This window comes from Apodemus sylvaticus, chromosome 22, assembly GCF_947179515.1.
Source record: "Apodemus sylvaticus chromosome 22, mApoSyl1.1, whole genome shotgun sequence".
NCBI lineage: Eukaryota > Metazoa > Chordata > Mammalia > Rodentia > Muridae > Apodemus > Apodemus sylvaticus.
In genome coordinates this window covers 48,408,340-48,421,772 of record NC_067493.1, presented here as the reverse complement: position 1 = coordinate 48,421,772, position 13,433 = coordinate 48,408,340, and the positions used below count along the sequence as shown (strand labels likewise).

At 56.2% G+C, this 13,433-nt stretch overlaps 1 protein-coding gene across 2 annotated transcripts in view; it reads right to left on the bottom strand.

Moving 5' to 3' along the window:
• Dtx1 (deltex E3 ubiquitin ligase 1) overlaps positions 1–12,744 on the bottom strand; it is a 32,246-nt gene extending 19,502 nt beyond the window's left edge. For both annotated transcript variants that reach the window (XM_052167728.1, XM_052167729.1), the window contains exons 1-2: positions 12,575–12,744; positions 11,138–12,057 (exon numbers count right to left, since the gene is read on the bottom strand). In XM_052167728.1, the coding sequence (XP_052023688.1) occupies positions 11,138–11,396 (259 nt within the window). In that variant the 5' untranslated portion in view covers positions 11,397–12,057; positions 12,575–12,744. The remainder of the gene's footprint in view (positions 1–11,137; positions 12,058–12,574) is intronic.
• Between the last annotated feature and the right edge of the window lie 689 nt (positions 12,745–13,433).

The following is a 13,433-nucleotide window of genomic DNA, read 5'->3' as shown; positions in this document are numbered from 1 at the left end:
AAGGATTCTGGGAGCCGGCCAGCCCTCATCTCCTCCCCAGGGCTCTGTTTACCAGGCACGAATTTTCTTGCCTGTTTAGTGGTAGTTATTAAAGGCAGTGTCCCTGGAGTCCTTTTGAGAACGGATCGGAGCCTGGAGAGCTGGAGTAATTAGGGCGGCTGCACCCGCCCTACCGTACCCTGCACTGCTGAGCCTGCTGTCGCCTGTCCGTCCACCCCTCCAACCCAGGGTGGCTGGGAACCAGGGGTGTGTAGGGACGGGAGGCAGCTGGCTCCCACTGTCTGCTTGGATTTGGATCTTGAGATTTCCTAGGCAGCCGTGCCAGCCTCCTCCACGGTGGCCTTGGCCTAGATTTGTGGACAGAACAAGGAACCAAAGACTGGACCCCAGTGCATGAGTGGGGATGATCTACTGCCCAGGCTTCTCCGGCCTGGGGCTGGCCACCCAGGGTAGGATCCCAGTTCTGCACAGACTGGCCTGGGGTGTGTCAGCTTTTGGGGGTGCTCCGTCTTCCTCTACCCCACAAGAATGAACAATTGAAAAATGGCCTGAAATGATGGGGAGCTAAGGGCTTGTGTCTGCGTGAGGCTGCAGGGCCTGAGACAGCACGGAAGTGACAGCCAGATGAAGGAGGGAGTATAGGCGACAGAGAGAGAGAGACAGACAGACAGACAGACAGAGACAGAGAGATAAACAGACAGAGAGACAGAGACAGAGAGACAGAGACAGAGAGATAAACAGAGAGACAGAGACATAGAGATAAACAGAGACAGAGAGACAGAGAGATAAACAGAGACAGGCAGAGCGAGACAGAAACAAGGCAGAGACCACAGAGAGACAGACAAACGTTCGTTCACTCATAGCCTGTCAGAGGCAGCAGGATGCTCACTCCTCTGGGAAGCAGAGGGCAGGTACTGTGCGCTGGACCAGAGAGCGGCTGGAAGCCAAGAGGCAGGCCAGCAGAGTCAGGGAGGGCTGAGGGCTGGAGGCTGGGCCTGAGACTATGAGAGAAGAGAGGTGGGGGGTGGGGGACACTGCACTACCAGAAAGTATCAGTTTCCATGACTGCATGCCCTTGGCTGAGCACCTACTATGTGTGCCCCCTTGCTGTCCTCTCCCTCCCTTCCTTCCCCCTCAGACCACACAGACCACACAGACCGGTCCCTTTTAAGGAGACAGGGCTAGAGAGGGGAGGTAAAGAAGGGTGGGAATTGAGGGCTGAGCACAGGAGAGGAAGTGGGGAGTAGGAGGATTGCTTGCTTCCTGAGCTCACGGGGAGCTCACTACCTCAGTCTGCTTTCCTACCCAGACACCTCCCACCCCCACACACCTAAAGGCACAGTATGTATGGGGGGGGGGCTCTCACCTCCAGCTCTTCAGAGCAGCGTGGCTTTATGGATGGGGGTAACCCTTGCTGGCCCCTCTGGCACTAAACAGTTCCTAGTACAGGTGGCTTCCCTGAGGGACATGATCTCAGTTGGGGACACCAAGACCTGGTGGGAAGGAGGGCCTGTGGGAGTCCCATCATGGACATCCTGTCGAGTGGGGGCCTCAGACGGGGGTTGGGCAGTGAGGTGACCAAGTCTGAGCATCTCCAGATGCCTGGTTCAGGGAAGGATGCTGTGGTGTCACCAATCATCCCAGGAACCAATGGCACAGGCAGTAAGTTTGGTCTCTGTCCAGAACTCACTTGTCCCCCCCTTCTCATCTCAGCCACACTGTGAAATCAAGCTGGCTGCCCCGGGTACAGCCGAGAATGCACAGGTCCCCGGGTATAGCTAAGGATGCCCAGGTGCAGTTCCGGGACACACGCAGCATTATTCGCAGTTCCCTGGTCCATTAGACACCAGACTGTCTGGGGCTGCTTCTTTAACTGTGTGTTAAAGAAGCCCCCGTCACCATGGGGGAAACTGAGGCACAGAGGCTACCCGGCAAGTAAAAGACATGGCTGAGGCTGAAGCGAAACCCTAGCCAGGAGAACTGCAGCTTTGTGCCTCAGGCCCTCTGCAGGGCTCATGCCGTCTCCTGCAGCAGTGAGAAAGGCGGGCCTGTGCTGAGTAACGTCTTTTGACATCAGCTCCCCAAGGGGATCCATCTGAAAGGTGGAGAAACTGAGGTCCCCCAGGAAAACACAGAAGTCTGGCCCCAGCACTGGCCAACTGGGGGAGAAACAGCTGACTCCAGGCCAAGGGCCTCCTGCTCTGGTCACGATCAATGAACCTGCAAATTCTGTTTCCCTGTGATTGCTCCCGAGGGCCTCCTCAGGCCTGGCGCCGGTCCATTAGTGGTTAGGGCACGGGGCTGCCCAAGGTCCCTAGGGGTGGGCTGCGGGCGGTGGGGTGGGGAGGGCTTGGGCCCAAGGTTTTCTCCATTCTGTTTGGCCACTGATGCCCTACGGCTGCAGTGTGTGTGTGTGTGTGTGTGTGATACATGTGTGTATGTGTGTGTATTTGTATGTATGTGTGTGTTTGTATGTGTGTATGTGTATGTGTGTATATGTGTGTATGTATGTGTGTGCATGTTTGTGTGTAAGTCCTTGTGTACCTCATGGCCCTGGAGCCTCCTTGATGCCCAAGACTCAGATGGCCTGACTCAGCTGCAGCTCAGGGTGAGAAGGGTAAGGGAAGGAGACAGAGGGACCCTGAGTTCTCCTCCCATGGCCCCCAAAGCTGTCTTTCTTCTTTTGTGTGAAATGGACACAATACTGAACAACAGTATTCTTGGGGTGGGGCTGCCACCTGCCAAGCCCTGCCTGTCTAAGATGTTCCTCCGTCCTCCCACTTTTCTTCTCCCGCTCAGTTTAACTTTCTGGGCTTAACCCTGTAATCCTCTCCACCTTCTCCAAGGAGAATCAAGGGCTCTCCCACAGGCTCCCTACACCTTGTGCTCTGTAGTACCAGAAGCTGCGTCCCCAGGTGACTGGCTGTCCGTGTCCCCTTCAGTCTGGCTACACCCCTAACCCAGAAGGTTGCGGCAGGTTTCTCAGGCTCTTTTTCATCTCAGTATCGTCAGTAGCACAAAGTCAGTGCTGTGGAGATGATGGCTGGATATGAGTGAATGCATGATGCAACAAATGGGTGATGCAATGAATGAATGATGTAATACGTGGATATGGATGACACTAAGTAGGCCATTCCCACGGCCAGGCTGGAGGCTCTCACTGACACGAATGTGGGCTTTCTCTGCTCACCCACTGCTTATGAGGAAAAAAAAACTTATGAGCAACATTTAAAAACTGGAGTGTAGGCAGCATAGTGGCGCCCACCTTTGGCTTCAGCACTTCAGAGGCAGAGACGCGTGGATCTCTGTGAGTTAAAGGTTAGCCTGGTCTAGAGTGAGTTCCAGGACAGCCAGAGCTACATAGACCCCGTCTCAAAAAATATGGAGAAGGGATAAAGGACATGTTAGCCTGGCTTTTCAGATCCTTGAATATCCAGAGACCATGGTTACAAGGTTTGGTTTCCTTAGCAACAGGTCGTCAGAGCCGGGCCAGGGTGACCCTATGCATTTTGTTTCTTATTGTTTCTTTTCTTGCTGTTTGTTTTGAGGCCGGGTTTCACTTTGTAGCCCAGGCTGGTATCAAACTGATAATCCTGCCGTGGCCTCCAGAGTGCTGGGATCACAGATGTAACCTTGGTTCAGTGCCTTCAAGGATCTATAAAGCACCTACCATGTGCCATGGGGTGACACGTAAGACACTCTTAGACCTGTGGGTTTCGGGCCTTTGCGTATGCTGTTACCCAGTTAGGCAATGGAATTTTCCGTCTCTGCACAGATGGGGAAACTGAGTCCCAGACAGAGGAAACTTGTCTGATGTCACCTAGCCAGCTAGTCAGAGCTTGAACTCACATTGCCTCTTCCACAGGACCTAGCTGCTCATACCTCGACAGGAATGACCCTCCATCCCCCTGCCTCCATGCAGACATTCCCCCCCCCCCAAGCTCTGCTACCCTTGGTGACCCCACTGGAGCCCAAGAGAGAGGGACAGAGACTCCCAGGGGCTGAGGCGCTCGCTGTCACCGCAGAAGCGTTGGGTTGCAGGTGTGGCCAGGCTGTCTTGGCAGCCACCCATGATGGCTGGGTCCTTTGTTCTCCAGTTCAGGGCTACGGGGCTGCCTGCCAGGTTCTTTCGAGCGCCCCAGTCACTGCTGTCTGAGCAGGTGGAGGTGGCAGGCTGGACCAGGTCCAGAGACAATGTGGGAGGGGCCCAGAGAGGCTCTGTCTTGGAAGTAGGAGCAAGGGCATGGTCATGCAGGATCTGGAGGAGACACAGCCCCAAGCTGGCAGCGGTGTAGGCCCAAGGTCAGCGACAGCCCCACGTCCTGGACTTCTGTGGTACCTCCTCACCCCACCGGGACTGAATACCACAGGCAGGCTTTTTGTATCAGCTCTGTTGATTGTGACTTGAACACAGTAGGTGCTCATTAAATTCTATTGATTTTTTTTCTTTGAGACAGAGTTTAACGTTGCCCAGGCTGGCCTCAGGCTCTCTATGTAGCAGAGGATAACCTTGAATTTCTAACCCTTCTACCTTCTCAGTGCTGCTTTTATAGCTGTTTATGTCCTGGTTTATGGAGGGCTGGGGATTGAGCCCAGGGCCTCAAGCACACCAGGGAACATCACTGACTGGGCTGTATCTCCAGACCCTGTAAAATGACTTAAGGCTGGGCAGCCTGGCCAAAGCTGCTGCTGCTGCAGCTGGGTCCATACTGCAGATGAAACGGAGACTTGGGGACCTTGTCCAAAGTCACAGCTTCTCGCTGTGCCCAGTGAACTCCTTGGCCAGACGGGGCTCTTGTCCTCACCCACAGGGTTCCAAGGTGGTCTGTGTTGGGTCTGGGCCCCCATGTCCTTGGTTGCTGTCCTGGGCTAAGGGGGGCTCATGGTGACTGAGTATCCAGGAGGCAGGGTTGTGTGGAGGACTGGCTAGGGATGGGTGTGACTCTGTTGTGTCACTGGCTGGGTAGGAGGCAGGAGGTTCACGGGAATATGGGGGGGGGGGCCCTGGGGCCCCTGGGGTCCTTGCATGAAGAGGAATCTGGGCTACTGCCCCCAAACCCTCACTTCCTACCGTGACTCCTCCTCTTCCTCCTCCCCCTCCTCCCTTCCATCTCCATGAGAGTCCTCCCTCTCCTCCACCCTCCTCTTCCTCCTCCTCCCATCGGACTCTTTATCACCTTCTCTCTCTCTCTCTCTCTCTCCCACCACAGAGGTATCCCCATCTTGGCCTTCAGTACCCCCTCACATTTAAAATAGAGCCCACAGCTGTGCCAGAGAGGAGGGGAGGGGAGTGAGGCAGGTGGCACTGTGACTCAGGACCCTCACGGCCATCCAAGGTATTGCATAGGAGCGGGGCGGGGGGGGGTGTTGCTACAGCAGTCCTTGTCACCCCCCATCTCCCACTCCCACTCCCCAGCCTGTGTCTCAGCCCCTGGCTATGTCCTGGACAGGCACTCTTACCACCCAGCTTCAGGGTGTGGCTAAGGGGAGCCCTACTGGCTGCAGAGAAGCCTGCCCACCCCCGGCTCCCTTATGCCAGCCTCCCAGGGTCTGAGATTAACGACACTGGTACTGCATCCTGGCTCCGGGTCCCTTGGGGCCTGGCAGTTAAAGGGCAGCAGCTGGCAGCCAAGCCTGCCAGGTCTTAACGGCCCCAAGGGACCACCATTTCCAACCCCTGCCTGTGGCGGCCTCCCTCTGTCCCCAGGCCTGAGTGTACCTCCTGTGCCGACCTGACTGTTACTCCTTGGACCCCAGCACAGGTCTGTACTCCCACAGGAGCCCAGAGCGCCTGCTTGGAACGCCCTGAGTCTCAGAAGGCACTCAGGTCCTTCTCCTACGTCAGTGTCCCTGCGAGTGACGTACAAGAGTCTTCTCCAGGCTTCTCGTGAAACCGTCCTGGGGAAGGATTACTCCCATTTTACACTGCAGTAAATGGAGGCCCAGAGAGGTTAAGTGGCATGCCCACAATCACACAGCCAACAGGTGGGCTCTTATAAAAGCACCTTTCTGTGGGTCTCTGTGTCAGAACTGGGCTCAGAAGTCATTTCCACAATGTGCTGACTTTTATCTCTCAACGCTGACACAGATTTGGTAGTGGTTGATAAAAATCTGAGATTGATTAATTTTGTCTTGTTCTCTAAGACCCCGGAACACCCAGCTCAGGACCAGGCTCTGGGCAATACCAGTGACTGTCCAATAGAATACTGATGGAGACCAACAGTAGATTCCAAAGGACAGAAGTACAGGGGAGGTACCGTGGGCTGTGACAGGGACATGGGGCACAGGGATGTGGCTTAGCTGTGGACAGCTTAGCTGGGCCTGACAGAACCCTCCTTCCAGTTCTCTTGCTCTGGCATCATGCCCAGCCCCAGACCTACTAGGAAACGGCCTCAGAGGTGTGGTAGTCATGGACCCAGGCCCTAGGGGCTGCAGGGTAACTCTGGATGTCACTGCCTTAGTTCAAACATGACAACAAGCCAGGCGGTGGTGGCGCACGCCTTTCATCCTAGCACTTGGGAGGCAGAGGCAGGCGGATTTCTGAGTTCAAGGCCAGCCTGGTCTACAGAGTGAGTTCCAGGACAGCCAGGGCTACACAGAGAAACCCTGTCTCGAAAAAACCAAACCAACCAACCAACCAAACAAACATGACAACAAGCCCAAGGGAGCTCTCAGGGGACAGGGAGAAGGGACACCCAGCCCTCATCTCTATCCTTGAGACCTGATTTAACTTGCCTAGTTTGGGTTTGGGAGAGAAAAGCTGTGTGACCTTGGGCAGGGCACTCACCCTCTCTGGGCCTGTGTCATCCCATCTGGACTGCAAATGTTGGAAGTGCTTCCCGTGGTAACAGCTGCCCTTCCTCTCTGAGGGACCCTGTTCTTATAGTCTGAGTGTTCTCAGGCAGGACCTACGCTTAAGGACTGGATGAGAGCGTCCTGGCTGCCCAGGGAAAGGGTGTAGGTCCCTATGCCTGTCTCCAGCCTAGCATCTTGAGCCACAGAGTCGCCCGGTGGAGCCTCCGACATGGTGTCTGTCTTAGCTGTCTTCTCTTATGGATGAAGAGGAACATGGGAGACATCTGTCACGCAGGAACCCTCTATCCTTATCCCACTCCTTCACACACACACACACACACACACACTCCGGCCACAGAGACCGTGGAGCCTGCTACCTGCAGGGACTAGATTGCCTGTTTCTATCGATGTAAAGAAGGTCTTGAGGAGGCTCTGGGGCTGCTAGGCTGTGTGATGCTGGGCAAGTGTCTCACCTTCTCTGGGCCTCAGTCCTCCTATCTGGAGTCTAAATCTTGCAGGCCTCAGAGCAGTTGCTGAGGAGGAGTATAGCCATTCCTAGCCCCTGTGCCCGGATCCCCATGGCTCCTTGGGCTTCTTTGGCCCAAGCTCTCAGGTCCTGTCAACCACCTGAGGTGGTGTGGAGCTTCAGGCTAATAAGCTTTTCGAGCCCAGCCAGACCTGCTATTCCATCAGGAGAATGAGAAGGAGGGCCACAGGTTCAAGGCCAGCTAGTGGAGCCTGTCTCAAAATGAACACTAAAGTGGGCAGGTGATGTACCTCAGGGCTTGCTCAGTATGTGTGAGGTCCGGGGGCTCAAAGTTCAAATCCCAGCACGGAAAAGAAAAGCATGGAAGCCCTAGGGAAACCTAGCAAGCAACAGGCCGTGGTGTGTAGCCATTAGGGATCTAATATCCTGAGGTCAGGGGATGTAGCCTTTGCCTCCATGTGGGGGGCTGTGGGAACCACCCCCTGGGGGGGAGAAGTGGAAACATCTGGGGCAGCTGAGTAAACAATTGTGTCTCCTCTCCTGATCCCCCCCACGTGACAGATCTGCCCTCTCCTCTTGTCCCCAAGCCTGACACCTGGCCCCCTTCCCTTCCCCTCCCTTCGGCTGGCTGGCCGCCTTGCAGGCAGACAGACAGGACATTTGTGTGCCTGCGGCTGATGAGCAGCAGGCTGTGGCCGCCCGTGCGTGTGTTTGCACTGAGCATGAGCTCCGTCTGGCACATCCTGAGGCGCGCCTACGTCACGCTGGGTGTTCTGGGGTGTCAGCCCGGGTCACACCCCACAGGCAAGTTTAAAAGATGCTCTGGCAGGGGGTGGGGATGGGGTGAACGGCAGGGGGAGGGGTCGACGCACCCCTTTCCCCTGCCTGCAGAAGAATGGAGAGCAGTTTTTACATTTTTCAACTGTTGTAAAAAAAAATATATATATATATACATATATACATATGTATATATATTTTTTAATATATAATAACTTAGGAGCCATGAAAACGGCACAAAAGTCAAATATCAGCGGCGACGACAGTGTTTATTGGAACCCAGCCACACTTGCTCATTTGCATATTTTTCCAGGCAGTGGGCATGCTCCAGTGGCAGGATTCTGGTCCGCAAGAGGCCTCACAAGGCTAAAAAGCCCACCAGCTCGGGCATCAGAGCAAAACCAGGCTCACATCTCCTCACCTGAGGACAGGTCAGCTTCCAGAAGCTTCCAGGGACTTTGATACTAAGCAAGTCTGGATGAGAACCCTGTGTGTTTTGGGGCATGTATGCGAGTTTTGGGTTTTATGGTTTTACACTGGTCGTTTTTGTTTTTTGTTTTTTGGTTTTTTGGTTTTGGTTTTTAGAACAAGGCCTCGTATATTTTGGGTTAGTTGCGAACTCACTATGTAACTGAGGATGACTGTGAACTTCTGATCCCCTCCTGCCCGCACCTCTGCGTGATGGAGTGTCAGGTATGCACCGTTATGTTGCCTATGTCCCCTCTATCATCTGAGCAAAATTCCCAGCTCCTGGCCTTAGGATGTAGCACCCCATCTCACCCACAGTGTGCCAAACTACAGGCTCACTGTGGGATAGGAGTTGGTCTGTGAGGTGAGACCAGCTCTATTCTCCAGCATGGTCAGAGCTAAACAGGGAGGGCCAGGGACCTTTCCTAACCAGCTCAGCCCAATCTGTCTCCAACAGAGAGGTAGCCTGCCCCAAGCCTCCCAGGATCTTAAGCTGCCCCCTTATGTCCCTACAGGTTTCTAGACCCTGTACCCTGCCCGCTGGGGGACCTTGTCAGGCGCTCAGAGGCCCTGTCGCTTTTCAGCTCACAGGCTAGGCGTGGCTTGAAGAAGCACTGGAGAGAGGTTGGGAGGTAAAGGCTCAGGCCCAGGCTGGGCCAAAGAATGATACTATGGCGAGTAGGCCTGGGATTCTGGGGATTTGGGGGTTGAAATAGGGGTGCTGAGACTTGAAGGAGACCCCAAGAGAGGACCACAGGCAAAGATACAAATTTGGGGCCCTGGCGGGGGCTGTTTCTGCTTCTAAAAACCCTGCTCTCCAAGTTAAGTCCTGGAAAATCTCTATAGCCGACACTCTGAAGTTACAGAAAGCTAAACCAAGGTGCAGATGAGGGGACCACACCCCCTTCTCGCAGACCCCACCCACCCTCCTTTTCTCCACAAGCATAAGTCTAAAGGGCTGCAGGACTTGCAGGCCTCCATCTGCATATCTGGAGCCAGCTCCCCTGCCTCCCAAACTCAATACACTTGAACACCTGCAGTTTCTTCTCACCCCAGGACCTTTGCACTGGCCCATCCCTTTTCCTGGGAACACCATATCCTGCTCTATCTTCCCAAGCATCCACGCATTTCTATCCGGCAGGCTCTTGCTTCTTGTTTTCTCCTCGACCACACAGGGACAATCACTAATGGCCAGTCCCTGCTAAGAAGGGTCTCGTTCCCTGCTGCACCCCAGCACACAGTAGGAGGCCAGTCAATATCCTTATGACAGGCCTGGCCACCGCGAATGCCTGAAGCTATGGAAACATACACTGAAATGTCACACTGATGGGCCACTGGAGATGCGTTCGCCCCCCACCCCCGCCCTTGCATGTCTGGATTCTTTTAACCCTGGAAGCTCTGGGTCCACCCTGTAGCCTGCTGAGCCCTGCTTGTAGCTCTTGAGTGATCGAGGCGTGGCTACATGCTGATGTATTTTTAACTAACTCGAGATAAACTAGCTACAGGTGGTTAGCGGCCTCCAGGCTGGCCAGGAAGCCACAGGGAGGATGAAGATTCTATTGTCCTCAAGGCCAGCTGCCTGCAGCGGTCACCCAGGGAAGCACAGAGGCCTCCTCAGTCCCCATCACCGTCCCTCGAGTCCTTGCTTCCCAAGAGGCAGGGCCTCACTGCACACTGCCCGTTGTTGTGTATGTCTCAGAGGCCACCCAGTGATGTGGCAGAAACTCTCCATAGAGGTGACATATCCCCCAAGAGGAGAGAGGGCCTGAGAGAGGGGACATCTTCAGTGTCGCGGTTACAATTGTAGTACAGACACACCACGGACCACTGCCATCAGCAGCCACCACCCACACCAGGAAGCCACCAAGCAACCCCCGCCCCTAGTCACTCCTAACATCACGCCCAGCAGCTCCATCAGCCTCAGACGATCTCCACAGCCTGTGACACACACTTCAGTGTCTCATCATCACTAGGCCACTACCTCTCGTTCGCCCAGCATGGCCCCGCCCCCACCCCGCCATCATCAGCACTTCTCAGGCGTCATCTCACCATTACCCCCCCACCCCCACCCCACACCTGCAGTCAGCTTGTCCCCACAGCTCTGGACTCCCAGCTGTCTGGATTTTGATCCCAGTTCTGAGTACAAATCACTCAGCTGCTACAAGACTCAGTTTCTTCTGCCTGGAAAATGGCCTACTGGGAATTAAAAAAAAAAAAAGAAAGAAAGAAAAAGAAAAAAAAAAAGGCTTTCTGCTTGTGATTGGTAGAGAGAACCCAAACAGCCCCGTGAGTTTGTTTAAGCTCTGAGGGGCTCAGGGCTCAGAGAAAGAGGGATCTCCTGAAAGAAATCTTTACATAGTGTGGAGCGACAGCAATCTACCCACTTTGCAGGTGAAGAAACTGAGGCTCAGAGCCGTGTGATCTGCCTATCCATCCCCTCACCACCAACTAATATAAGACATAGGCTGGAACCAACATGTTCCACTGGGCCAAGTCACACTGTCTGTTTTCCCAGGAGCCCCAGACACCCCTTTCTGGGATCCTGGGAGGGGGGAATTGTTGCATCCCCACTGTGAAAGCTGCAGGCCTGGCCTGTGGGGGGCTCCTCACCTGTGTCTTGCCGGAACTGATGCATGGATTGTAGGTCGATGATGTAGGGCACCAGCTGGGCGTCCACCTGGCCGAGGACCACAGAGCCCCGGGCATCTTCCTTCAGAACATTCTCGATGTGGTGGCACACGGTGGCCGTGTAGGGTCGCCAGCGGCTGTGCTCATTGAGCCACTCCCACACCACCACCCGGGCCACGTTCTGCGGCGGGAAGCCCAGCCCGTTCACCGGCACCATTACACCTTGGCCTGGCCGTGACATGGCCTCTGCCGCCTGCGGGGCCAGGTCCTCACTGCTGCTGGCCCAGCTCCTCCTGGGCCTGGGAGCACCGGGGAAGCTTCGTCCTCCCTCTCCAGGGCGGGCGGCGACGAGTGTGGCCTCTTTTCCAGCTGGGCTCCTCTCCAAGGCCTAGAGGCCTGGGCTGGGGGGATGGGTGGCCATCCAGACGCTGCGAGGACCCCCTTCCCGCAGAGCGCAGCTGTTGCACACAGCGGTGCGCGGGAGGCAATGTCTGTCCTAGGTGGGGAACATGATCTCAGTTCCTTAGTCCCCTCGGTGCAGGTGCAGGAGTGAGGAGGCGCTTGCCTCTCTAGGTCCGGCCTGTCCTTGCTTCTCTCCTGTTCCTTCTGTCCGCCACGCAGGGCCTTGTCACCCGGGAGGCCCTGGCCCCAGCCTCCTGCTCCTTGCGCGCTGCTCTGCTCCGCTTTCCAGATCCCGTGCCTCGCTTCGGGGTGACTCGGGTCCGCCCCTCCCGACGGGGCTCCCTGCACCCCTGCACCCCTGTCCCCTCTCCTGGTTGGCCTGAGTGGTCTCAGATCTCCCAAGGAAGGGGGCGGAGCGTGGAGATCGCGGCTCCCGAGCTGCAGCTGGGGGACCCCCGGGGGGGGGCGTGGGCACGCCCCACCCCACTGGTGTTCGCGACCTGCGGGGCGACAAGAAGGGGAGAGGGCCCTTTAAGAAGAGAGCAGCCCCCTCCCCCTCCTAGGAGCCGCGGCAGAGAACAATGGGGCGCCGCTGGGGGGGCGGCAGGGAGGCTCGGGGGTCTGTGCCGTGCAGTCCCTGGGGTGCCTGTAGAAGAACGGGTACCGTACACTAGACTGTCACCCGCAGTGGCCCGTGCTCGGTTGGAGCGCGTCCCCCCCGCCCCGGGCCGCGCGCTACCGGGGGCTGCGGTGTGGGATGCAGGGACGCGGGACGTGAGGATGCAGGATTCGGGGATGCGGAATGAAGGATGTGGGATGCAGGGATTCGAGTTCAAGATGCGGGATGGGATGTCGAGATAAATGAAGGGTGGAGGGTGCAGTCGCGACCTAGGTTTCCTCAGGGGTGGCGTGCCCGGGGGCAAAAGAGCTGCAGGTCGTTATGTCCCCGCCCGGTGGCATCTGCCCGTGGGCCCGCTGGAGCCAGGGATTTTTGGGGTCCCTGCGCTGCGCGCTCACCGTGATCTCCCTGCGCTGGCTCTTTCCCCACTGGCTCCCGGGAGGGAGGCCACCGTTTTGTCCCAGCCCGGACCTTGCCCGCCGCCGGACAGACAGACAGACAGGAGGACGCAGTAGTCCTGGCGCGCGCGCGGATGCGTCGGACGCGTCGCTGGGATCCCGCGGGTGGAGGCGGCCTCGGGGCGGGGCGGGTAGAGGAAGGGGAGGAGACGGATCCGCCCAGCCGCTGTGACACGCGAGTCACAGAGTCCCCGGCTGGGCCCACGAGGCATCGCATCCAGACACTAACCCGATCTGTGTTTAGGGGTTCTGGTTCCAATCTATCACCTTTTCATTTAGCGGTGTTAAAATTATTAGGCTAGGGCCTTGTACACAACAGGCGCTCAATATATGTTTGAATGAATGAATCTGATTTAGAGACAGTCTCAGGACTGCTCATAAGGCCTTCTGGGGTGGCTACCCATCTCCTCACCAGAATGGAAGGAGCCCAGAAGGCCCATTTTTCAGAACCAAAAGGAAGCCTGGAGCCTGGAGGGCTCAGAAGGCCGACTGGAGCTCAGAGAGGCTAAGAACCAAGCCCTGCGGGGCTGGAGAGGCGGCTCAGCCCTTCCGAGCGAGCGAGCAGACCCCGACTGCTCTTCCAGAGGCTCCGGGTTCAATTCTCAGCACCCACGTGGCAGCTCATCCAGTTCGAAAGGATGGATCACCCTCATATAGAAACAAAACATTCAAAACACCAAGCACATAAAAATAAAAGCTAAAATAAAGAATTGAAAGAAGGAAAGAGATAGAAAGAGATCGAGTCCAGCATCCCAGAAGCCTGGACAGCCACTTAACCTGTTTCCAGCTCTAGTTTGGC